This window comes from Labrus bergylta, chromosome 14 (assembly GCF_963930695.1).
Source record: "Labrus bergylta chromosome 14, fLabBer1.1, whole genome shotgun sequence".
Classification (NCBI taxonomy): Eukaryota; Metazoa; Chordata; class Actinopteri; order Labriformes; family Labridae; genus Labrus; species Labrus bergylta.
In genome coordinates, this window is record NC_089208.1 from 16,015,293 (window position 1) to 16,040,601 (window position 25,309).

At 36.6% G+C, this 25,309-nt stretch overlaps 3 protein-coding genes across 3 annotated transcripts in view; 1 reads left to right on the top strand and 2 right to left on the bottom strand.

Annotated features, from left to right (window-relative positions):
* Nucleotides 1-4,104: 4,104 nt before the first annotated feature.
* The window catches only part of LOC109987309 (organic cation/carnitine transporter 2), a 96,641-nt gene continuing 75,436 nt past the window's right edge, over nucleotides 4,105-25,309 (top strand). The window contains exon 1 of the mRNA XM_065962900.1: nucleotides 4,105-4,179. The gene's annotated coding sequence lies outside the window, so the exon portion shown is untranslated. The remainder of the gene's footprint in view (nucleotides 4,180-25,309) is intronic.
* On the bottom strand, nucleotides 7,599-10,668 carry LOC109987315 (uncharacterized). The gene is made up of 6 exons (XM_029278147.2): nucleotides 10,562-10,668; nucleotides 10,314-10,375; nucleotides 9,673-9,996; nucleotides 8,569-8,904; nucleotides 8,070-8,198; nucleotides 7,599-7,841 (listed from the first exon to the last, which is right to left on the bottom strand). The coding sequence occupies exons 1-6, from the start codon at nucleotides 10,579-10,581 to the stop codon at nucleotides 7,765-7,767; spliced, it is 948 nt and encodes a 315-aa protein (XP_029133980.2). The 5' UTR covers nucleotides 10,582-10,668; the 3' UTR covers nucleotides 7,599-7,764.
* On the bottom strand, nucleotides 12,133-19,131 carry LOC109987311 (uncharacterized). The gene is made up of 6 exons (XM_020638349.3): nucleotides 19,017-19,131; nucleotides 18,745-18,806; nucleotides 17,680-18,012; nucleotides 14,915-15,250; nucleotides 14,016-14,123; nucleotides 12,133-13,789 (listed from the first exon to the last, which is right to left on the bottom strand). Exons 2-6 carry the CDS (start codon nucleotides 18,797-18,799, stop codon nucleotides 13,740-13,742), a joined length of 882 nt encoding a protein of 293 aa, XP_020494005.3. The 5' UTR covers nucleotides 18,800-18,806; nucleotides 19,017-19,131; the 3' UTR covers nucleotides 12,133-13,739.

Here is a 25,309-nt window from a genome sequence, read left to right on the forward strand (position 1 = left end):
ACAGACCTTGACCCTCCTTTGACGTATTTCCAGCAGAGAAGAAACTGGTCCTCTGTGGTCCTAATGCAGACATGGGAAAGGTTAGGCCTGTTTTCATTGGTCAAACAGTTTTAGATTAAAAAAAAAAGATATATGGCTTTAGGAAACTTTTTGCCACATCCTTGGCTCATGATGCACAAATTGTTGGAAAAAGATGTGGTGTGATGGTATCTGGTGACCAATTGCTGCACTTTGACCACAGATTTCATCATTGTGAGATGGTCCAATCAAAAGGCAGGGATTGTTGAGGTGTCATGAAAAACATAACAAAAAGGATGTCCCTGCAAAGTAACTTATTTTACTTTAATAGCACTGAAGGAAGGTCAGCAGTGCATCTATTTGAATGTGTTATTCTATTTCTAATTCTATTTATTTTAGATAAAAGCGTCTGCTAAGTGAGTTGTAGAATTGTAGAATTATTCATTCACGTTTCATCCAAGCATTAACATAAGGACTCAATTGCAAATTTATTTCTTCAAGGACAATATGCTAAATAGGCCTATATGTTTATTTATTGTAAAGTGTTTTATATTTACAGCGACTGTTGCAAAAACAAAAGCATATTAAATCATGTTGCAGACAACTTTTTGCTGTTAATATTTATTTCTTATTTTTCTACTTTTGATGTCTTTGTGAAATCTCAATTCAACAACAAAAAATACACTTTGTGCTGCTCCGATGTTCAACAATAGTTTCCTCGTCTTTGCATTAATTTAGGACACCCTGTTCTAAAAATTACAATAACTTAACTGAAATTATAAATTACAATAAACAATGTAGGCTCAATCTAATAGTTTTGTCATATATAATATAACTAAAAAAGAAGAATAATCTAGGCTACATAAATATTTTTACAGAATGCATTAGCTACAAAAAAAAAAAAAGCCGTTCCTGCTCGATACCGCTGAGTAACCATGGTAACACACAGTTCCTGTTTCCACCTGAGAGAGGGACGTTTGTCCCAAAGCCTGCCGCTGTATTTCTACCCTACACCTTGGTGAAGGGGACTCACGGTAAGACATGTCAAAGTTGACAGGAACTTGGAATGTGAACAACTTTATTATATGTGAAGTCTTAATACATTATGTTTATTGTAACGTGTAACTGTAAAAACTAGTCGTCTATGTTTGTTGACAGCGTACACAGCGTGCTGGTGCTAAATGTTTGTATCTCAAACATAGGCTGTAAATAAAGTTAACTCTCGTTTTCCTTTTTTCCTGGTAGGTAGCCTCTAGCACAGGTGTAATTATAGATAAATAAGCCAATGTTTTTGTACAATTTAGACTATCAATATGCATGAGTTTGCCCTCTATTAAAAACAATAAATTACCAAGTATTGTGTGTTTCGGATGCGATTCCTGTTGCTTTAGTATGGAAACAGATAACAATGTAGATGGATTTTTACCAGTCTCATATCGAAGACAGCCTTATGAGATACACCTGTGTTTCTTTCTTTGGTAAGGGATGTTAATGCAGGTCCAATATAAAGGGTTTATTCATTATTTAAAAGCAATTTTATGGTAAGGGCCTTCCGTTTCTGAGAATATTTTACTGAGTTAATAATATTAGCTGTTTGAAAATCCATCCCCACAGGATGCATATCTGTGCGCACAGTTTACATATCTAAGGGCACGTATTAAAAACTTTTTGCATGAAAACTATTTGACTGCAAATTTGATTGTTTGAGTTTGACAGAGTAAAAATAAACCATTAGTGGATCATTTCAATATGAACAGTCTGGAAAACATAAATGATTTGAAGAAAACATAACATCACGTGAAAGCGCTGATTCATTTTTCATATGAAGAGGATTTTGCGGTGGGTAATCCAGGACAAAAGGTCATAGATCATAGATATGTCCCCCCCTTTCATTGTAGGGAAAGTCAGCTTCCCTTACCTCCCATAGCAATGTTAGTGAACACATGACCATAGGGTACATAAGGATGACCCCAAAATGAAAATGTTATTCTGTTTTGTTTATAATTTAAAATACAGTACAGTGGTATACACACATGGTATTTGTCCACAACAGCTGCCAAAGTGAACAAAATACAACGTTCCCTATGGTGTCTTTTATTTAAAGAATACAAGAATAAAAGAAAGCAAAGGCCTTCCTCCTTTCTCGTCTTAACCACTGAATGTGGGTTAGTATAATGCTCAGACTGTGTTCCACTCTCTCATCTGGCCGCCTGCCAGACCTGTACAGTTAAATCCTGAGCCTGAATGGAGGATAAAAGCTGCAGCTGTGGAAGCAGCAGGCAGTCAGACAAAAGTAAATGGAGTCATTCTCCAAATCAAGGCCAACTCATTGGACTGCTGCAGTTGTAACCCAATTATTCCCAGGCCACATGTTCTGAAAGCAGGGGCTTCAGAGAATAGGGAAGCCCTCCTACTTTCTCCTGCAGTCACTCTATAAAACACTGAAGGGGAAAGAGGGAAGTTGGCAAGGAGAGAAAGTGGGGAAAGTCACAACAGTGTTATTCCATATGACCTAAGTCAGTTTCCAGTGTTGTGGCTGTAGGTTATAGTTGGCATTTATTGTGTTGTGGTGCTAATGGAAAGACAGATGGCTACCTAAGGAATGTGGTAACATAAATCCCCCTTGGAGATATGACAGCAGAGTAAATAGTTCAGTCCTCCAGTCCAAGTCTACAGGTTTATGTTGTTTATGTTAGGGATGTGCGCAAGCAGCCCACTAATTGATTAAACATTGTCAAACTCACTGGTCAGTCAGTACCCGAAAAAAAGTACTCAGTTAAACTATTTATCAATATTTTGTATCAATTCAGGCCCACAATGTCGGTCAAATGTGGTGTATGGTTGGCCTCTTTTAGTTAATTGATTTTAGACATGGGGACAGAAATTAAGAAATCTGCAGGAGGATAACAGGCTTGCAGTGCTAGCAATACTAAGCTAAGCTTAGCCGCATTAAAAAACTAATTTGACATATTTTACCCACAGACTCTGAGACCCTCGGTTCTAAGCAGGGGAAAATGAATTGTGCCCTATTTTCACTGTTTTGAAAGTCTTTTCTGAAGCCGACTAGTCCATTTTTAAATATGCATTTAATCATCCCATTCCCAGTTCACTAATCTATTTTTTTATTTGAAGACTGATTAAATAATTTAATCATAATGATATTCACTTATTTTTAGAATGAGCAACATTTTTTTTACACATGAATACAGCAGAAATCAAGTGTATCCTCTGTAATTGTCTCTGAGTCATGACTGTCTACTATGAGTTATTCCCGCTGGCTGTGTTGTTGTCGGGACCTTGTTTACATAGCCGGGATGGCCTTGCTTATAAATCTGTTTTAGTCAAGGACTAGAGAAAAGAAGAATAACCTAGCCTTTTCACTTCTTATTTAGATGTCACATAAGTGTCTTTAGGTCACGATCATTCCATGTCAGTTTTTGTGCAATATGAAGCCATGAGTAACCCAAGTGTGCTAACATTAGCCAGCTAACACTAAAAAGCAGGCCATGGGCGATTGCAGCTCGAGCAAAGGAGAATTTTGTCCTCCGCTTGCGCTTGATTGTGCTTAATTAGGGTGCGTTCTAATTCATAACTCCTTCGAGTGGAGAGGGGTTGGAGGTGTGCCGCTGGAAGAGAAAGGAGGCTTCAGAATAGCGGAGTGTCGCCAAACAGCAGTTTGCTTGTTTTAGTTTAATGCTGGTGCTCAAAGTTGCACGTTCTTCCTTTAATTGAAGCATTTCTTTGTACTTTTTATTAACAGTATTTATAAATGATTCATGTAAATCCATCATGAATGACTCTACAAAAAGGTAGCCCACTCAGTCAAATTCTGTGCATAATTTAATGGATAGTAAGACATTAAACAGAACATTGATAGAGACCATGTTAAATAGAAAATGCCAATCCAGAGGAGTTGTTTGAGCTCTCTGGTGGTGCATGGGAAGGATGTGGTTTGCAATACAGTGTACGCTGAGGAGTATTTAATGATGTGAGAGTGAGTAGTTGATACAGAAAACCACACTCCCAGAGTCCTCACCCATTGCACTTTGTTAAACCTTCCTCATCATCTCCCTCTTTCTTCCTCAGTTCCTCCTTCTGCTCAAAGAGGGACTTTTTCTTCCTGAAGCTGAAGCGACAAGGCCTTGTTGACGCTGTAAACGGGTGAGTTGGTTATGTAAGTGATAAGTAATCTCATGAAAACGGACGTTGGCCAATAAAGGGATGCAGCATCCCTGTCACTAGACTAAATGTTGCGATAAAATGAATCTGAACAATCAAAATCCTAGTAAGGGGACACCAGAAGAAAGTGTCCATGTCTAAATGACCAATAATACATGATTCTTAAAAATACAATAAGTAGATTCAGCCGCCAGGGAGCTGTCAATCAATACTTCAATAACAAAAGATGATGTCGAGGCTGGCGGGGAATCATGGGAGATTTAGCTTGCATCTTTTACCCCCCAATACATGACGTTTTTATCAAAATAGCAAATACAGCAACAGCACGACGGCTTTCAGGAGGAATACCTGCTTCCTCATGTAGCGGGCTTTGACGTAACATCCAGTGTTTCCACGGTAACGATAAACATTCTCTGTCATGGCGGCTCATCATGGTGGCCGCCTCGACAACACACGTCCCGTTACAACTTTAAAATTACAGATTCTCTGGCTTTGATTACTGTTGGAAATATTTGAGGTAATGTAAGTACCCAACAAAAAATATATATATTTAACATAGGTTCAGTCAATTTTTTAATAAATTTAGATATTTTAGTGTCAACATTGTCATACAATTCTACATATTGTACGTTTAAGAAGACTCATTGTACACTTGTCATCCCTGTCATTGCTTATCTTGTTATAATCAAAGCCACTTACAGACATTGAAAAACATGTTCAATTTCAAAGATAGGAAAACAACTTTTTATAAACGTAGTAATACAATTTAAAGGTCTTATTCCTGAAGAACGACTAAAGGGTCTTTTCTTTCTGGGCAGCAAGCAGAAGAATAACATTAAAAAAACAAAGTTATGGCAAAAAGAGGATGAAATGTCATTTTCAATACCATACACCTTTGTGCTTCCTAAATGAGGAAATATACATTTAATGTATACCCATAAATATCAGACTTTGTATCGACATTCCAACAGTTAAAAAAACTGCTTCTACCAAAAAATGAAAGCACATACATATGTGATTACAAACTTGAATGCCAGTATACCCAATTGCATCATTGTTTGAACAGATTAAATGCATTGACATTTGTTGAAGCAAGTCAGTATTGGTATTTTGTTTGGCCAAAACTCATATTAGGGCTTAATGTAGTTGGCTTTTAATGACTTTTTAAGGCTGATGTTGGGAGAGTTTTGATACATGACGAGAGGAAAATGCTGTTGTTCATCTTAAGTCAAATCAGAAAACTGTATTGTTGAAGCCTGTGTTGAGGAAAGTGTTTTACGGCACATTGTTGCCTCCTTGTGGTCAATAGCTGAAAACCATTTTTTTTAATAACACCACTGTACCATTAGTTTCTTTCCTGTCCACATTTAAAAACAAGAAATAACACAATATGGGTGCCTATGATTCTTTTTCAGGTAACTATATCCCTTAATTTTTACTAGTATCATATCAAAGTAAAACAAAAAACATGACAGGTCTAGTCAATTTAAATTAATTTAGATATTTCAGTGTAAACATTCTACATATTGTACCTTTAAAGCCCCCAAGTGGTATGTGAAGCAGAGTTTAAATTATGCACATTGAGATCAACATCTTATGGATCAGGATGACAGTTCATGAATAACAGCTTGTGCAACAAATGTTAAATAGATTTATTTTATTTTCACGATCATTTACTGAAGCAACGGCTGTTGGCTCCATCTTGTGGTCGACAAGATTCCTACATTGCTTGTTGTGTGTACATAAGAAAGACTTTAGTAATTTAGTAAGCACCTGCAAGAACAGAATAGATCCACTAGATGTCATGAGCGAGCAACACTTTTCAAAGCTCGGCAAATGGAACTCAACAGAAGAATAAAATGAACAGAGATAAACATTTATTATACAAAACATCACTGTATAGAATCTATCAGCTACTTTACAAAGCATATTGACCCTACATGGTCCGACCCTCAAATAATGACTAGTCTCATTGCTAAATCTTATACCCACTACTAAAACAGTGCTTTGTTTTCTTTACTTAAGGACACCATATGATTCTTCAAAAAATATTCACAGTACTGCACAAAGTAAATCTTGTGAAGTTGAGACAAAAATTAAGCAAGCACATCGTCTCTCATATGCAGCCTCCAAAATGATCACATGAGGTGCATCACCATGTGCCTAAAATAACACCAACAGAAACTGTTGCAACTTTCAAGAGTTACTGCAGCCTTATTCTATAAAGAAACCGGCAACTGAAGGATTTATTTCTAGCTGTGATGAGTGTTCTTCATATGACCACTGTTTCCGCTATATGCATCTATTAGCAGAGGTGCATCACTGCTGAAATTTGACCTACACTTTTTTTTTACGAGAGGAGAAAGTAAATGAAATGAGAGAGGAGGGGACAGGGCTCCATCTTATCTCTTTAGAAACTAACGTTATATTAATTTGCTTTATGGAATATAATATGACCACCGCTGCTGACTTTGTTCAGAGAGAGAGGAAAGGGGAAATGAAAGGAGAGGAGACAGGTGGAGAGTAGAGGTAAGGGGCTTTTTTTCTCCTTTTTTTTTTTTGTTTTTTAAATAACTCACAAAGTTAGAAACTGACCAAATTGCTAAAGGATGTAAACGTAAGGGATGGCGTGTATATCTGAGTAATATTTCTGACCAGGTAGCCGACCCCCCCCCCCCCCCCCCCCCCCCCCCCCCCCATATGCTCATACATGGCTCCTGCGAGTGTGCAACTGAGAACTCTCATACTCTGAAGTGAAACCCCTGTTGCTGAGGATGTTAAAAAGAAAAGAAGCCTTGTTCTCCTTTACAACAATTCACTAGGCTACATGTTTACAATCGGGGATGCAAAGTCATTCACATATGAAACATTTAAGATAAGTTGGAGGGACAGTGGCATTAAATTATACCAGAGGCCACCAAATTTGGCCTTTAATGACCAAAATTCCTGCCGGGACTCCCAAAGAGGGCTACGAAAACCCGCTTGCTGGCTACTTCGCATCTGGTGGAAAGCCTTGAGAAGATGCATTTGAGGCACAGATCTTTAGGATTTTACTAATTTGGTTATGTGATTTTACTCTATGGGGTGTTGTTGATAGAAGGTAAATCATTCATTTGCACGCACTTAAGACATTGTTCCACTTCACCTCCGCTGCTACAACTCCATCCTAGAGTAAACACTGATGACTCAAGGCTTCATTGTGAGTTCACCTTACAATTGATAGTTATACTGACAGTAGGCTGCTTATGGTCTTCTTGTGTTCTGTGGTGGAGCTCAGGAAGTGGTTAAATATTTTGGACAAGGCTTGTCTGACACATACTTGTTTTTGCTACTTATAAACGGAGGTTATGACAGTTTTAAGAATGCTGTAGTCAGCTTAAACATTATGCACAGTGACTTACTGCATAATTTGTGTCTTTAATAAACAGTACATCCTATGGCAGAGTTAACATACGGTGTGAATTGATTGAATTAAATCACTTTTTAATTTAAAACACTTTTTTAAGAGCAATAATCTGAAAAAGAGAAAATCAGAGAGGCCTCTTATGAACAACAAATTATTTCCCTTTAAAATGTTGTCATTGTGTTTTGTCCGATTCTTACATGTGTGTAGACAATTTCCTCTTCAGGGTTCTCTGTGACATCTAAAGAGAGAGGAGAAATGGGAGGGCTTTTGATTAGTAAATGAACTCAGAGGACATCATGTCTACTTTTTAAACTTTTTTTTAAAGGAAGTCTTTACAAAATCATTCCCATGGCATGATATCAAACTAATGTAGAGCAAATACAACATTAATTCAAGTAATGATAACCTTACTTAACAGTCCTTATTTAGAAAGATGAGGACATGAGAAAAAAAATCTTTGGCTCACCCTCATTAACAGCCGAGGGTGTCGGGATGTTATGGAGAATGATAAAACCACAGCTCAGAGCCACGAGGAGGACAACCAAAAAGCTTGCTATGACAGCCACAGCCACAGCAGGGAACATGAATTTAAGAACTAAGAAATCAAAATAATGATCAAACAAAATTAGATGATGGCAGTTTAAGTGGTTATGTAGTTATCATTGAAAGCAAAATTTCACCACTGTATCAGAAGTTTCTCCCCCCCTTAAGGAATGAATCAAATATAATATCTCACACCAGTGAAGGCAAAAGATGAATGTGTGATTAAATATAACTATTGTTTGAGGGACACCTGCTCTACTAACTGAGCTAAACCAGCACCCCATGTTCTTCAAACTTGTTGTCAAATAAAAGTTAATAACTGAATGTTTTAATACAAGAATTTTATATTTGATTGGTTTTAATTAGACAAAGTTAAAAAACAGTCAAAATGTGAATTGTAGTTTTAGAGTTAACCACTGTACCTTGCAGACTGGGCACTGTGCAGATTTTCAGTTGAATAACTGTTTCTTCTTTGCTGACATTGTTCCAAACAATACACGTTAAGCTTCCAGCCAGCTGACCCTTTAAGCTGATGGTAACATGTTTAAGACTGGGTTCGTCTTGTGTAGTTCTAGTCCCTGTCAGAGATTGTATGTTAACTCTACTGCTGTTCAGGAACTGGCTGTTGTCTCTTGTCTGCATGAGTAAGTTTCCATCTAAAGTCAGACGGAACTCCACTCCATCTCCCTCAGAGGAGCAGCCGATGTTGATCTGTTCTGACGAACACGTCTGAGAAACAGCTGGCTTTGACACTGGAGCTGGAAGACAAACACAAAGAAACATGTTAAGTACCTACAGTACAAAGTACAGGGTAGAATAACCTAAACTTTTTATCCTTTTTGGAGCTATAGCTTTTTTAAATTCCTATTTTAATGGTTAAACTAACTCCTGAAAAAAATCTTTTAAGCTGCATAATTAGTTTGTAACTATTTTTTTATATAAAGACAGGAGCAAGAAACCAAATGGGTTAATTATCGGCCAATCTACATCCTCCCTGTTATGAAACGTTTTTGGAGAGGGCTGTAACAATACATTAACACACTACCTGGAAAAAAATAACTTTATGCACCCATTACAATTTGGGTTCAGACCAAAATCATCGACAGAAAGTTCTAATTGTTATCTTCTGGAAATGTTATTTATGTATGGACAAAGGTCTCACTAGACTTTAATAAGCATTTGATCCTGTAAATCATAGCATTCTCACTTCCAAACTTCAAATGTTATTCTCTGTATTCTCTCTACTGGATGTTATTTAAAGAGTTCCGAAACCATAAAGAGTCAGCTAACTAACTAAAAAATGTTTTACCTGTCCGCCATTATTCTCCGTCTCTCTTTCCCTTCTCAAACCATAATAAAGTCCAGGAATAATTGTTATAGACATAACAGTTAAAAACTATTTGCATATTTTTTCTTGACAATGACCATTAGATCTTGATTTTTTTAACACGTACATTTATTCACAGTGAAACAGGATCTTTTAATAACTTAAAGACATATCAGTGTCAGACGCTGATTGAACTTACCTTCAATTTCTACATGCACATTTACTTTTCTTATTAAAGTCCCATTTCTACTATATTCTTCCAACATGTAGTCTCCGGAGTGTGTCTTCAATGCTTTTCCCAATTCAAATCTTCCCTTGGTGAAAAGTTCAGTCTGATTGCCATATTCCTCCTGTGGCGTCTCTATCTGATTTTTTTTACATTTTAAAATAATACGTGTCTTGTCTTTCGTCAACCTTACATCTCTATCTGCAGTGTTTGGCAGGTGAAAAATCAGCAGTTGTCCCACCGCTCCGTAACATTGCTGAGTTCCAGTAGCTTCAGTGAAATTACATTCAATAGAGCCTAAAAGCAAGAACGTTGAAACATTTAGTCATATCAGAATATTTCTTTCGTATAACGCTGTCCTAGTCAACTTAAATGTATGTATACTTTAGAATAACCATGACCTTATCGACCAAACTACAACTTAAATATTTAAGCAAATTTCAAAATGTGTTAGATAGATAGATAGGAATTTTATTAATCCCTTGGGAAGGTTCCCTCAGGAAATTCAGAATTGTAATTGAAAAGTGTTAATTACTTTGGTAAACTTTCTTTATCTTAGATCAAATATGAAAACTTTTTTCCAGAATCACAGACTATAACACTTTTCAGTGTACCTTTTGCCAGAGCTGTTGATGCCAGAGCTGTGATGATCATGTAGATGGATTTCATTTTCTTTCTGTTGTCCAACATGAATAAAACGTAATTAAAATTCTACTTTAAATCATCACATTATTTTACAGTTAAACATCGAATCTAAAATGAAACGCACACTGAAGTTGTTCGTTTGTTAAGTTATCTAGTACATTTAATTTTTTAACTGTTTTAGAAACAGGAAAGAAACATAACAATGTAGTAAACCTACCTGCAATCAGACGTTGTCATGTAGTTGCTTCACAGTGGTGTGATATCTCACTCTGAGGCTATTTTAGACTGACCGGTACTTGACAGAGGGCTAGTGAAAACTCTTCTTGTCGTCTTCTTGTAATGTCGTATGATAAGATTCAAGGAAGTGTTTTCAAACGTGGTTAAGATAGTTATTAAAGTAGCTGTTTAGTCATTGAGTTCATACATTTAGCTGTGCTGGTTACAAAGTACAAGAGGTCTTTCTTATACTCTATTCGCCTTATGAACATAAATGGGATTAACAGTTAGAGTTAGGGATGCAACGATTCACTCAACTCACAATACGATTCACGACACCGGGTTCACGATATGATTCACGATACTGGGTTCACGATACTGTGTTCACGATACGATTCTCTCACAATTTATTTAACAAAATGAGACTGAGGAAAAATTATGAGATGACTGAAAAAGATACCTTTAATTTTTCATTAAAACACCAATACACCTCGTAATCTCTTTGGCTCTTGCACTCGTTTGGGCGAGCGGGGCTGAAAACCCACTTGTTAGTATGGTTTGGCCTCCGCAGCTGCCATGATAAGGGCTGCTTGTTACAACCAACCGCCTCTGCTCTACAGCTGCTGACGCTCACGATATTACTGCGATTCATTTTTCAGAGTACCGGTGTGAACCTTGACACCTTAGAATCGATTTGTAACTGCCTCACGATTACATCCCTAGTTTGAGTCCCTCCAAAGCTGTTCAATACTACACAAACTACATATTGTTAAACTCTGCAAAAAACTGAGGTCAAATTTATAGGAGTATCTGATGTACCATTGGTAATACTTGTACTTCATTCCAGAATTAAAATTTACAAAGGCGTAGATATGGGCACAATTGATCAAGGGATGTTTTTGTCTTTCTTATGAAATCTGAGTGGTTCCAACACCCATATATAGTGACCATAGACTGTAAATATCAATGGACGAAGCCTGAGTGGCGTCACCCATCTGTTACTGCAGGGGTCCCATCGATGGCTTAGCCATGCTTGAAATGCTGTCTCAACCTAACCTTCAGTCAACCTAACTACAGGCTAAGAGCTGGAGCCAAGCTGGGTTTTTCAGCCTTTTGACAACGGCTACATCGCGCCTGCCTGTCTACAGGTCAGCTACGCGCTTTTTCATTTTTTTGAAACGGTCTATAAACTTGTTAATTTCTGCCATTAATTTGAATTGTGGTGTTTATGGGACTACCAAGCTTTTGCAGTCAGCCTCAAGTCGACACTCAACAAGCTGCAGGGTTTGGCACTTAGGCGTCAGCTTCATTCTTCAACACCAGAGATCTCAGCTTTATTACCTGCTTTGGTTTAATAACTTATTTAATTATATTATATTCTTATTTCTACAAAGGACCCATGAAGACACAACAACTTCCTGGTTCTCACACAGTATGGAAAATGTTTGATTTCAAACCCATCAATATATTTAACAAGGTAACCGCTGCAGCTCAAACCATTCTCACAAGCAACTCGGGTATTACAAAAATCCAACCACGTGATAGAACGACAACTAAAAGTTGTATATATATTATAAACTTTATTATTTTCAAAAACTTTTACAACATGGAAACATTTAGAGCAATTTCATATGCAAAAGGACACTGTAATGTTTATGTTTTATGCCAGTGATGTAATTTGGTAGTGTTCTGTTTGGCCCACATTGGGGGCCCTCTTGGTTCATGTTTGAAAGATATGTTGGAATAACGAAGAAGAAAACTGAGGCTATGAGGTTAATGTTATGCACCCAGAAATCTAACTAAAGAACCTTAAAACCATACTCGGCTGTGTTGAAGATTATTCAGCAACTTTATAGGCACCTTTTGTAACAGCACTAACAACCTGTGTTCCTCCCTATAGCATTAGCTCTATTGCTAAGCGCAATTATTTATTTAAACTTTTTAGAATGCCAGATTGTCAGTGAACTATGGTTGGCCCCTGCTGTGGATATATAAACAGTCTTTCTCTGAAAGTTCATTTCCAAAACATTCCAAATTATTCCTTTTGGTGGGTAATAATTATTAATATGAAAAATATTTTTGAAGTAATGTTGACAATATGCAGTGATGGGAGACGTTGCCCTTTACAGTTTCAAATAACAGATTAGTTCAGAGCAGGACTATGAAGACAATAGAAATAGTAATGTCTGTATCTGAGTGAGGAAATAAGCACATCATTTATATGCCTTATGAAAGTATGACTCATACTTTCACACTAACTATTTTCACTGTCAAGGAGATAAAAAAAACACTTCCTATCTCTCTTCAATGTTTTGCTTAAACCCATCACTAAACTTTGTCAGGTTAAGTCATATTTAACTGTGGGAGACTGACATGGTTGATACACTGTGTGAAGTGCCTCATTTGAAATTGTTAAGAAAATTATTCAGTGTCCTTGGTGTTCCTACAGTAGTCAACATTAAGCATTTACCATTTCAATAAAACAAACTGGTATCACAAACATTGTAACCTTAAGGGTTGTCCTATTTTTCTCATTTTGAATTTTGTTTGATCTTTATATGAAAAAGACAACATAATCAATTTAGGAAATATACAGTGTTTTTACTTAAAAACAAAAACCAGAGAACATTTTGATATATGTTTCATAAATTGCTTATGATAACACAAATTTACAAGAATACAATCAAAGATATGGTTATATAAGGAAACCAAATGCCAAAATGAATCAAAGAAGCACAATTTAAAAAAAGAATACAAAGTATTAACTGAACTACATGATCACAGATTACAGACATGGTCAATTATTGGGCTGATACTTGATCCTTTTTTAGGAGAAGATTAAAATGTTTACCACACATAGAAGATACCTGGGTGGGCCTGCCCTAGTATATTTCAGCCCTGTTTTTATCTATTTTTTATTCATTCATAATATTGCAGCATGCACGAGAAAGCAAGCAAGAGTTCAGGCGGGCGCGAGGATATCACTGAGCGGATGACATTTTTCTGTGCCTGAACCCTCCATGCAACATAACAAAACTCCTGTTTAAAAAAAAGATTCCCTCTCGACTCCTGCGGAGAGATAAGACGCAGCAAATCTATGAGAGCAGAATCATGTCATTCTGTGGGATACACTGGATGTAGAAATCTTGGGGTTGGGTTCAGTTGTCCTTTTTTTTGTATTATTCCAACATGGGTGTAGTAATGAACTCTTCTGGGTTCTCTATAACATCTAAAAAGAGAGGGGAAATAGGAGGACTTTTGATTAGTAAATTGCCTCAGAGGACATTCTACTTCTCAAGGTTTTTGTTTTTTTTAAAGGAATTCTAAAAAAAAAAAATTCCATTCTGTCAAATTGATGTAGCATACCACATTAATTTAAATCCTAATAACCTTACTCAATGTCCGTATTTCTTATTGAGAAAGACAAGGACATGAGAAAAAATTCTTTAACTCACCCTCAATGCCAGGTGTTAGGATGTTATGGAGAATGATTAAAACACTTCCCAGGAGGACAGCCAAAAAGATTGCTTTAATAGCCATAGACACAACAGGGAATAAAGGACCTGAAAAATATAAACATATCAAACAAAATTAGATGATGGCATTAACATTGACAAGTCATTTGTAAAGCCAGATAAAGATACCATGGCACTGTACCGGTCACCTTTGCCTTTGACTTAAGGGATTCTACAATTCACAAGTCTTAGCAGATGCTTTTATCTAAAGCGACGTACATCAGAGAGTAAGTACAACACTATTCCATTCATACACCGCCACCAAAGCAGTGGGAGCAATGCGTCTTGTGTCTTGCAAGGACACATCGGACATGTTGCATGTCCTTACTATCTTAATCTAACTCTGTCCCCTACTTTTTATGCACAATGAATCTGTGCTATCTCCTTGCGCAATTCAAGGAAGCATTTTAGCGCTGCTCTGCGCGACTAACCGGCGGACTTCCGTATGATGTTGCTCTGCTGGGGATTGAACCCTTGACTTCTCCGGTGAAGAGGCAATGACTCTACCCACTGAGCCACAGCCACCGGATGAAGTGTGCTTATTCACAGTACCGATTGCCTAGTGTGAGTGTGCCCTTAGAGAGGATAGCTTTACAGACATGAAATGCGCAAAATACTGTCAGGATTGGTTGTTGATCCTGCTACAAGGACCGTGGCCTCAGGGGCTGCTCTACTAAATAAGCTAAACCAGCACCCTATGTTCTTCAAACTTGTTGTTGTCAAAAAAAAAGTGAACTGATATTATACTACGAGAATTTTATATTTGATTGGTTTTAATTAGACAAAGTTAAAAAAAAAAGTCAAAATGTGGATTGTAGTTTTAGAGTTAACCACTGTACCTTGCAGACTGGGCACTGTGCAGATTTTCAGTTGAATAACTGTTTCTTCTTTGCTGACATTGTTCCAAACAATACACGTTAAGCTTCCAGCCAGCTGACCCTTTAAGCTGATGGTAACGTGTTTAAGACTGGGTTCGTCTTGTGTAGTTCTAGTCCTTGTCAGAGATTGTATGTTAACTCTACTGCTGTTCAGGAACTGGCTGTTGTCTCTTGTCTGCATGAGTAAGTTTCCGTCTAAAGTCAGACGGAACTCCACTCCATCTCCCTCAGAGGAGCAGCTGATGTTGATCTGTTCTGACGAACACATCTGAGAAACAGCTGGCTTTGACACTGGAGCTGGAAGACAAACAAAAAGAAACATGTTAAGTACCTACAGTACAAAGTACAGGGTAGAATAACCTAAACTTTGTTCTTTTTGGAGCTATAGCTTTTTTAAATTCCTATTTTAATGGTTAAACTAACTCCTGAAAAAATCTTTTAAGTTTCATGAATATTTTGTGACAACATTTTGTAGTAAATAAGGATTCATCCCAAAGGAAATAGAACAAAATGTAGACAATAGGGAATGTAAGTTAATGGATGTGATATACAAAGTGTCACCTCCAGAACTACTTAGTTTTGGTTGTGGTGCTGTAAACCAGATTATGGAAAACTTTGTGAAATGGTTAATCATAGGCTGAAGAAGAATTCCTGGATTTGAAGAGGTTTCGGACCCTTCCCCAAAAAAAGAAATCAATTGACCAAATTGAAACCTTTTTGTTTAGGAAAAATATTTAAACATATAATGTCATGCTGGCAGATGAAGATAACAAATCATAATATGTGCAAACATAGTAACTCAGCGTATTAACTGCCTACAGTTGTTGAATGTACACGTCTTTGATGTAATTTTGCATCAGGATCCTCATGCTAATAACATGCATACATTATGTTTATGTCCTTTTGTCTTCTGGTAGTCAAATGGCCTTAGAAGTGGAGGTCTTTGGTTGATTGTAAAACATTTATTAACCTCTCTGTCATTATTCTCTGTCTCTCTCTTTACCTTCTCAAACTATAACAGTAAAATAAAAGTTTTTTACTTGTAAAATAAAATTGTACTTTAAGCTAAAATTAAATCAAAGAATAAAGAGACCTTTATTAAAAGTTTGAAGAACATGGGGTGCTGGTTGGCTCAAACACTAGAGCAGGGGTGTCAAAGTCCTATTGGGTCGGGGGGCCAGATTTGTGCAAATGAGACTTCCAGTGAGCCGGACTAATTTTGCAGATATGACTATAACTCAACACATGGATATATTGTCTGCTGAATGATTAGAAAAAAAAGACAAAATAAGGTACTTGTATAGAAAACTGCATGCAAACGCATAAAATGTAAAATTACATTAAGCAGAGGGGTAAACTCTGGCATTGCAAACTGCATGTTGGCACATTGAAATAATTAAATGTTCCACAATACAGAAGAAAACAACAATATTTAGGTTTTGTATAAATGTCTTTGAGATTATTATATTCTTTTTTAATTTTGCTGTTCAAGGTTAAAGAAACATTGATACAGATTTACTTGCCCTGGGATCAGTGCATTAATAAACAGAGTACAGTGAAGAGAGATTAATATGAGCCCTGGCAGTCCATTCTTCTACATGTCCGTACTATCTTAATCTAACTCTGTCCCCTACTTTTTATGCACCATGAATCTGTGCTATCTCCTTGCGCAATTCAAGGAAGCATTTTAGCGCTGCTCTGCGCGACTAACCAGCGGACCTCTGTATGATCGGACAGCCTGTGTTATATCGTTTTTGGATAACAATGACGTGACCTAAAAAGGAACCTTGTGTAAATACAATCAGTTAATATTAATTTTACGTTACTGTTTTTACAAAAATCAGAGGTAAAATAAGTCTGAAGATGCCAGAGGATCAACGCCGGTGTTCGTAACCTACACTTAGTCTTTATGTGGAGAGACGGTCTGGTTGTTACGTATGATGGAGAAGAGTGTTTTTTTATCCAGACGAGCTGCTAATTGTAGCTCACTCCTGAAAGGAAGCGCTGTTATTATCAGCCAAACTTTCGTTTTACATTAGTCAAGACAGGAGACACTGGTGAGAAGTGTGGACAGAACTGAAGACCGCCAGGAAGCGCGCGCAGTGCCGCTGTGCACCTTTGGTTAAGTCCCTTAGCTCTGAAACAATTCTGGCAAATTGTGAGCAAATAAAACTAAAGAAATGCTGCTCCTCCGATCTCTCTTGAAAACCTGCGTTCTGTCACCTCTCTTCTCTCTCTTCTTTTTGTTCAGACTGTTTCCTGATTAACGTAACGCAGGAGCAGCTCATGCGCTCGGACACTCCTCTTTTTATGTTACTCCCCGCTGAGAATAAAGTTTAATTGCCCCGTTCAATTCATTTTTGTATCATCATATTACCCTTTTACGTTGCTAATTATAAATGGGTTTTTATTACAATTCGGGGAAAATAAGTATTACAAATATTTAATTTATAAAAAATATCCTAAATACAATACATTCAATAGATTTCCCCCTTCTTCCCAAAACCTGCTGTCGGGCTGGACATGGCCTGCGGGCCGTGTGTTTGACATCCCTGCACTAGAGCAATACTCTATATAGACGTATAGTAAAAAACGTTTGCCTCTTTTTTCCTGCAAGTGACCATTACATCTTTATTTTTAACACGGACAATGATTCCTGTCGAACAGGATCTTTCAATAACATAAAGACATATCAGTGTCACACACTGAAATACAATTTAACTTACCTTCAATTTCTACGTGCACATTTACTTTTCTTATTAAAGTCCCTTTTATAGTATATTCATGCAACATGTAGTCTCCAGAGTGTTTCTTTGTTGCTTTTCCCAATTCAAGTCTTCCCTTGGTGTAAAGTTCAGTCTGATTGCTGTGATTGACGTATTCCTCATGTAGACTCTCTATCAGATTTTTGTATGATTTTAAAATCATATATTTCTTGTCTTTCTTCAACCTTACATCTGTATCTGCAGTGTTTGGCAGGTGAAAAACCAACAGTTGTCCCACCGCTCCGTAACATTGCTGAGTTCCAGTAGCTTCAGTGAAATTACATTCAATAGAGCCTGAAATCAACAAACAAAAAATCTTAAACAATAGTGTCTTACTTCAGTTGCAAAACTTTGTAAAACAAGAAGGTTAAAGCATTTTGTCATTGAATCCAAATATGTTTTAGATGTATATAGCTGCCTTAGTCATACTGTATACTTTAATTTAACCAGTAACTTGATGGCTAAATGATTAACTATTAAACTAGACTTCTAAATTCATTACTATGGCAAACTTTTTTTTCTCTTTGATCAAATATGAAAACATTTTTTACAGAATAACAGACTTTAACACAGAACTGCAACCAGATACGTGTGCATTGCATGTCTGCTCCACTCGGGTACGGCTCTGTGCTCCCTCGCCAGTCGACACTCGCAGGCAGCTTTATCAGAGAGCCTCACAGAGCAGCGCCGACGGACAGTTGGGAGTCCTGAGACCAAGGAGTTACCTCCTTATTTACAGTATCATGCAGAACAGCGTGAAATAATATGATATACAGTATGCCATGAAAAACTGTATAAAAACCCTTATTAAACATAAGGTCATTGTGTTGAAATTGATGCGCCTTAATCCGGCACAAATAGAAGCCTTGCAGAAGACTCTGGACTGCTGGAGCCGGGACAGAGCTGAGACGCACACACATTGACTAAAGTAAAAAGCTATCAGCTCTGCTGCCGTGGCGGAGCGGAGACAGACAGAACACGCATCTGGTGGATTTAGCAGTAACACATTTTAAAACTGTAGTGTACCTTGTGCCAGAGCTGTTGCTGCCAGAGCTGTGATGATCACGTAGAAGTGTTTCATTTTCTTTCTGTTGTATAATATACATTTAATGTAATTAAAATTCTACTTTTAATTATCAAATTATTGAGACAGTTGCACATCAAATCTAAAATGAAATGTTACAGTGAAGTTTGTCTATTGCATTGAGTTTTTGAACTATTTTAGAAATGGAAAAATAAACCTCCTCAGATTTAAGAGTTCTTCATACAATTGAATAATAAAAATGTAGTAAACCTACCCGCTTTCTTTCACCAATCTCAGCTAAAAAATATTTCAATCATATGTTGTGATATACTCGCTTCACAGAGGTGTGATGTCTCACGCTGAGGTTATTTTAGACTGACCGTTTTTTTGACTGAGGGCTGGTGAAAACTCTTCTCGTCTTCTTGTGATCTCATATGATTCAAGGAAGTTTTTTTAAAAGTGCTTACCCACAAACTACGTAGGCAACAACAATAAACCAATGTCTATAATCGGCCATATATAGCTCTTCTTCTGGTTGTCGGTACACCAACCAAAGGTCTTTAGTTTGATATTTCACACATATACTAAATTATACTGTGCATGTAGTATTGTTTAGCAATAATGTCACACGGTATTTATTGAAGTAGCTGTTTAACCTTTGAGGTCATACATTTAGATGCTGGTTACTCTTAACAGCCGCATGTGCATAAATGGCTCAAAATATATATTTTTTAAAAATGGCTTTTATTTCTGATATGCCAACATGAATTAAACACTTTATGTACCTATAAGTTCCAAGTTACAAAAAAGCAGTGTTGTAGTCTAGTCCCCAAGTCCGGGTAGAGACTCAAGTCTGAGTCACCAAAGAAAAGTCAGAGTCCTACCTCAACCTGAGTCCTCAAGGTTGAGTATGAGCTAAGTTTCAAGACAGGCTTTAGCGCATTGGTTCTCAAACTTTTTAGACTGCGTACCACCGCCGAAAATATAAAAAATAAAAAAAGTACCACCATTATGGTAGATGTTAAAATACATTGTAGGCCTATTTCAACACACATTTCATGCAAGAGGCAAATTAATTAAAAGAATATTATTTATTATTGACTGCTGGCAGCCACACTGTAGGACTACTAAGGGCTAGTGCTAGAACTTGCACACACAAAAATGCAGAACATTAAAAATGACAAATTTATACCAACAACCTGTTTGGAAATATTTAGTCTCCAGTGTTTCCCACACAAACACGATACCTGGGCCCAAGTATATTTCCGACCTGTTCTCATTTAATTTTCTTTTTTTCATAAAATTGCTGCGTGCCTGAGAGAGAGAGAGAGAGCTTGTGAGAGTGCAGGCGCGCACTCTGCAGGCTCAGTGCAAACAACGCCACTTTATTATAAGTCTCTGCGTTCAACATAGCAAAACTGCCTTTTGAGCTCAGCTTCAGAGCTACAGAGAGAGAGATAGAGATAGAGGGAGGGGGAGCGTGTATCAAAACTGAAGCTAGTGTGTAACTAAAAATGTTCATGTACAGCTGCTTGCTGCGGATTGTGTGCTGAACTTCAATAAATAACAGAATATCTGTTAATGTAGGTCTACAGCTGCTTGCTGTTGTTTCAGTACTGAACTATAACGGAATATCAAGTGGAACTTTTCAAAACGCGAGGTGTTCTCCTGTTATTGTTTATGTCTGTGTTTGAGCATAAATTGAGCAGATTAAAGTTGTTTGTTGCAAAAACTAGATTAATTTAGAGGGAAAACACATTTGAAATACAACCCAATAGATACAAGACAGATAATATAAGAGTATGACAAAAAAACAAAACAAAAATTGGCGTTTTATGCTGAACAGGTTTTTTTTTATATTGTGGAGATCAAACTATGGTATGCGTACCACCGGTGGTACGCATACCATAGTTTGAGAACCACGGCACTACAGTGTACGCTGAGGAGTATTTAATGATGTGAGAGTGAGTAGTTGATACAGAAAACCACACTCCCAGAGTCCTCACCCATTGCACTTTGTTAAACCTTCCTCATCATCTCCCTCTTTCTTCCTCAGTTCCTCCTTCTGCTCAAAGAGGGACTTTTTCTTCCTGAAGCTGAAGCGACAAGGCCTTGTTGACGCTGTAAACGGGTGAGTTGGTTATGTAAGTGATAAGTAATCTCATGAAAATGGACGTTGGCCAATAAAGGGATGCGGCATCCCTGTCACTAGACTAAATGTTGCGATAAAATAAATCTGAACAATCAAAATCCTAGTAAGGGGACACCAGAAGAAAGTGTCCATGTCTAAATGACCAATAATACATGATTCTTAAAAATACACTATGTAGATTCAGCCGCCAGGGAGCTGTCAATCAATACTTCAATAACAAAAGATGATGTCGAGGCTGGCGGGGAATCATGGGAGATTTAGCTTGCATCTTTTACCCCCCAATACATGACGTTTTTATCAAAACAGCAAATACAGCAACAGCACGACGGCTTTCAGGAGGAATACCTGCTTCCTCATGTAGCGGGCTTTGACGTAACATCCAGTGTTTCCACGGTAACGATAAACATTCTCTGTCATGGCGGCTCACCATGGTGGCCGCCTCGACAAAACACGTCCTGTTACAACAGGGGTGGGCAACTGGCGGCCTCGGGGCCACATGCAGCCCCCATCAACCCTCAACGTGGCCCTCAGGTCAATTTTTAAATATCAATTAATTGGAAACAAGAAGAAAACATTCCAAAATCTGCCATGAAAAACAGAAATATGTCCATCAAAATATTTGATCACTGGTATATGTTGAGTTAAATTTGAGACATAATTGACTGTAATTGTTTTTGTATCCTACAATGTGGCCCTCTGGCAGTGAGAATTAAATGAATGTGGCCCTTGCTGTGACCAAAGTTGCCCATCCCTGCGTTACAACTATAAAATTACAGATTTCTCTGGCTTTGATTACTGTTGGAAATATTTGAGGTAAGTACCCAACAAAAAAATATATATTTGGTAACACTTTATATTAAGGTGCTTGTAATAAGCTGTAATTAATAGGTAGTAAGTCACTTATTAGACGTTATAAGACCTTATTAGATTCTTATTAACACAAATAAGGCTATATTAGTGTTAATAGAGACATAATTAAAACCTTTATGTCTTATAAGACACTTATAGGCTCTTGTTAGAAACTTATTAACAGTTTATATACCGCCATAAACATTAATAAGATGTTTATTAACATTTATAAGACTTTATAAGGAACTATAAATCCTTATAAAGATTAATTAATACTTAATTATGCACTTATTAAGAGTTAATAAAGCTCCTCTGCAGGTACTGGATCTAAAGTGGGAACACTACTCATAAAGATTAAACCCTAACCCTTAACTCTTAATAAGTGCATAATAAAGTATTTATTAATCTTTATAAGTAGTGTTCCCACTTTAGATCCAGTAACTGCAGAGGAGCTTTATTAGCTCTTAATAAGTGCATAATAAAGTATTTGTTATAAGGATTTATATTTCCTTATAAAGTCTTATAAATGTTAATAAACATCTTATTAATGTTTATGGCGGTATATAAACTGTTGATAAGTTTCTAATAAGAGCCTTTAAGTTTCTTATAAGACATAATAAAGGTTTTAATTATGCCTCTATTAACACTTATATAGACTTATTTGTTACGGATCGAGAAAACCAAGAGGAGGAACCAGATGCAGAATCAACAGAAACTATTTATTCTTCAAAAAAGACAAACAAAAACTTACTTCCAAAATCCAAACACGAGAAAAACAAGGAGCCACAGGTAAACTGACACACGACAACCGACACCAACAAACACATACAATGAACTGACACAGAAGGGAAGAAACACAGAGACTAACTAGACACAGGGGTAATCAAACACAGGTGAAGACAATGAGGGCAATCACAATGGAAGGAAACACACAGAGGAAGGAATGAACACAAGACAAGAAACACTGAGGACAACTACAAAATAAATACATTAAACACTGAAGACACACAGAACTCAAGAATGAACAAAACACACTAGAACATAAAGAAACACTGAAAAACAAAACAAAAAATGACCAAATCATGACATTATTTGTGTTAATAAACATCTTATTAATGTTTATGGCGGTATATAAACTATTAATAAGTTTCTAATAAGAGCCTATAAGTGTCTTATAAGACATAATAAAGGTTTTAATTATGCCTATATTAACACTTATATAGTCTTATTTGTGTTAATATGAATCTAATAAGGTCTCTATATAATAACGTCTTATAAGTGACTTATCACCTATTAATTACAGCTTATTACAAGCACCTAATATAAAGTGTTACCATATATTTAACATAGGTTTAGTCAATTTTTTAATAAATTTAGATATTTTAGTGTCAACATTGTCATACAATTCTACATATTGTACGTTTAAGAAGACTTATTGTACACTTGTCATCCCTGTCATTGCTTATCTTGTTATAATCAAAGCCACTTACAGACATTGAAAAACATGTTCAATTTTAAAGATAGGAAAACAACTTTTTATAAACGTAGTAATACAATTTAAATGTCTTATTCCTGAAGAACGACTAAAGGGTCTTTTCTTTCTGGGCAACAAGCAGAAGAATAACATTAGAAAAACAAAGTTATGGCAAAAAGAGGATGAAATGTCATTTTCAATACCATACACCTTTGTGCTTCCTAAATGAGGAAATATACATTTAATGTATACCCATAAATATCAGACTTTGTATCGACATTCCAACAGTTAAAAAAACTGCTTCTACCAAAAAATGAAAGCTCATATATGTGATTACAAATTTCAATGCCAGCATACCCAATTGCATCATTGTTTGAACAGATTAAATGCATTGACATTTGTTGAAGCAAGTCAGTATTGGTATTTTTTTTGGCCAAAACTCATATTAGGGCTTAATTTAGTTGGCTTTTAATGACTTTTTAAGGCTGATGTTGGGAGAGCTTTGATACATGACGAGAGGAAAATGCTGTTGTTCATCTTAAGTCAAATCAGAAAAGTGTATTGTTTAGGCCTGTGTTGAGGAAAGTGTTTTACGGCACATTATTGCCTCCTTGTGGTCAATAGCTGAAAACCATTTTTTTAAATAACACCACTGTACCATTAGTTTCTTTCCTGTCAACATTTAAAAACAAGAAATAACACAATATGGGTGCCTATGATTCTTTTTCAGGTAACTATATCCCTTAATTTTTACTAGTATCATATTAAAGTTTAAAAAAAACATGACAGGTCTAGTCAATTTAAATTAATTTAGATATTTTAGTGTAAACATTCTACATATTGTACCTTTAAAGCCCCCAAGTGGTATGTGAAGCAGAGTTTAAATTATGCACATTGAGATCATCATCTTATGGATCAGGATGACAGTTCATGAATAACAGCTTGTGCAACAAATGTTAAATAGATTTATTTTATTTTCATGATAATTTACTGAAGCAACGGCTGTTGGCTCCATCTTGTGGTCGACAAGATTCCTACATTGCTTGTTGTGTGTACATAAGAAAGACTTTAGTAATTTAGTAAGCACCTGCAAGAACAGAATAGATCCACTAGATGTCATGAGTGAGCAACACTTTTCAAAGCTCGGCAAATGGAACTCAACAGAAGAATAAAATGAACAGAGATAAACATTTATTATACAAAACATCACTGTATAGAATCTATCAGCTACTTTACAAAGCATATTGACCCTACATGGTCCGACCCTCAAATAATGACTAGTCTCATTGCTAAATCTTATACCCACTACTAAAACAGTGTTTTGTTTTCTTTACTTAAGGACACCATATGATTCTTCAAAAAATATTCACAGTACTGCACAAAGTAAATCTTGTGAAGTTGAGACAAAAATTAAGCAAGCACATCGTCTCTCATATGCAGCCTCCAAAATGATCACATGAGGTGCATCACCATGTGCCTAAAATAACACCAACAGAAACTGTTGCAACTTTCAAGAGTTACTGCAGCTTTATTCTATAAAAGAAACCGGCAACTGAAGGATTTATTTCTAGCTGTGATGAGTGTTCTTCATATGACCACTGTTTCCGCTATATGCATCTATTAGCGGAGGTGCATCACTGCTGAAATTTGACCTACACTTTTTTTTTACGAGAGGAGAAAGTAAATGAAATGAGAGAGGAGGGGACAGGGCTCCATCTTATCTCTTTAGAAACTAACGTTATATTAATTTGCTTTATGGAATATAATATGACCACCGCTGCTGACTTTGTTTAGAGAGAGAGGAAAGGGGAAATGAAAGGAGAGGAGACAGGTGGAGAGTAGAGGTAAGGGGCTTTTTTTCTCCTTTATTTTTTTTTTAAATAACTCACAAAGTTAGAAACTGACCAAATTGCTAAACGTGTAAACGTAAGGGATGGCGTGTATATCTGAGTATATTTCCGACCATTTTATTAAATTTTTCATTTATTCATAAAATTGCTGCGTGCACAAGAGAGCGTGACAGAGTGCTCAGAAATCACACCTCTAATGCGAGCATGATAATAGACAGATATGCCTATCTCTTTCAGTACCC

What these genes read in the sequence shown, in the direction of transcription:
- LOC109987311 (XM_020638349.3), bottom strand. Translation starts at nt 18,799, where the DNA reads ATGAAACACTTCTACGTGATCATCACAGCTCTGGCAGCAACAGCTCTG. An exon ending in AGCAACAGCTCTGGCACAAG is followed by an intron (nt 18,013 to 18,744) that starts GTACACTACAGT and finishes TGTTGATTTCAG; the next exon opens with GCTCTATTGAATGTAATTTC. An exon ending in CACAGTGCCCAGTCTGCAAG is followed by an intron (nt 14,124 to 14,914) that starts GTACAGTGGTTA and finishes TATATTTTTCAG; the next exon opens with GTCCTTTATTCCCTGTTGTG.
- LOC109987315 (XM_029278147.2), bottom strand. Translation starts at nt 10,581, where the DNA reads ATGACAACGTCTGATTGCAG. An exon ending in ATGACAACGTCTGATTGCAG is followed by an intron (nt 10,376 to 10,561) that starts GTAGGTTTACTA and finishes GTTGGACAACAG; the next exon opens with AAAGAAAATGAAATCCATCT. An exon ending in ACCCTCGGCTGTTAATGAGG is followed by an intron (nt 7,842 to 8,069) that starts GTGAGCCAAAGA and finishes CTCTCTCTTTAG; the next exon opens with ATGTCACAGAGAACCCTGAA.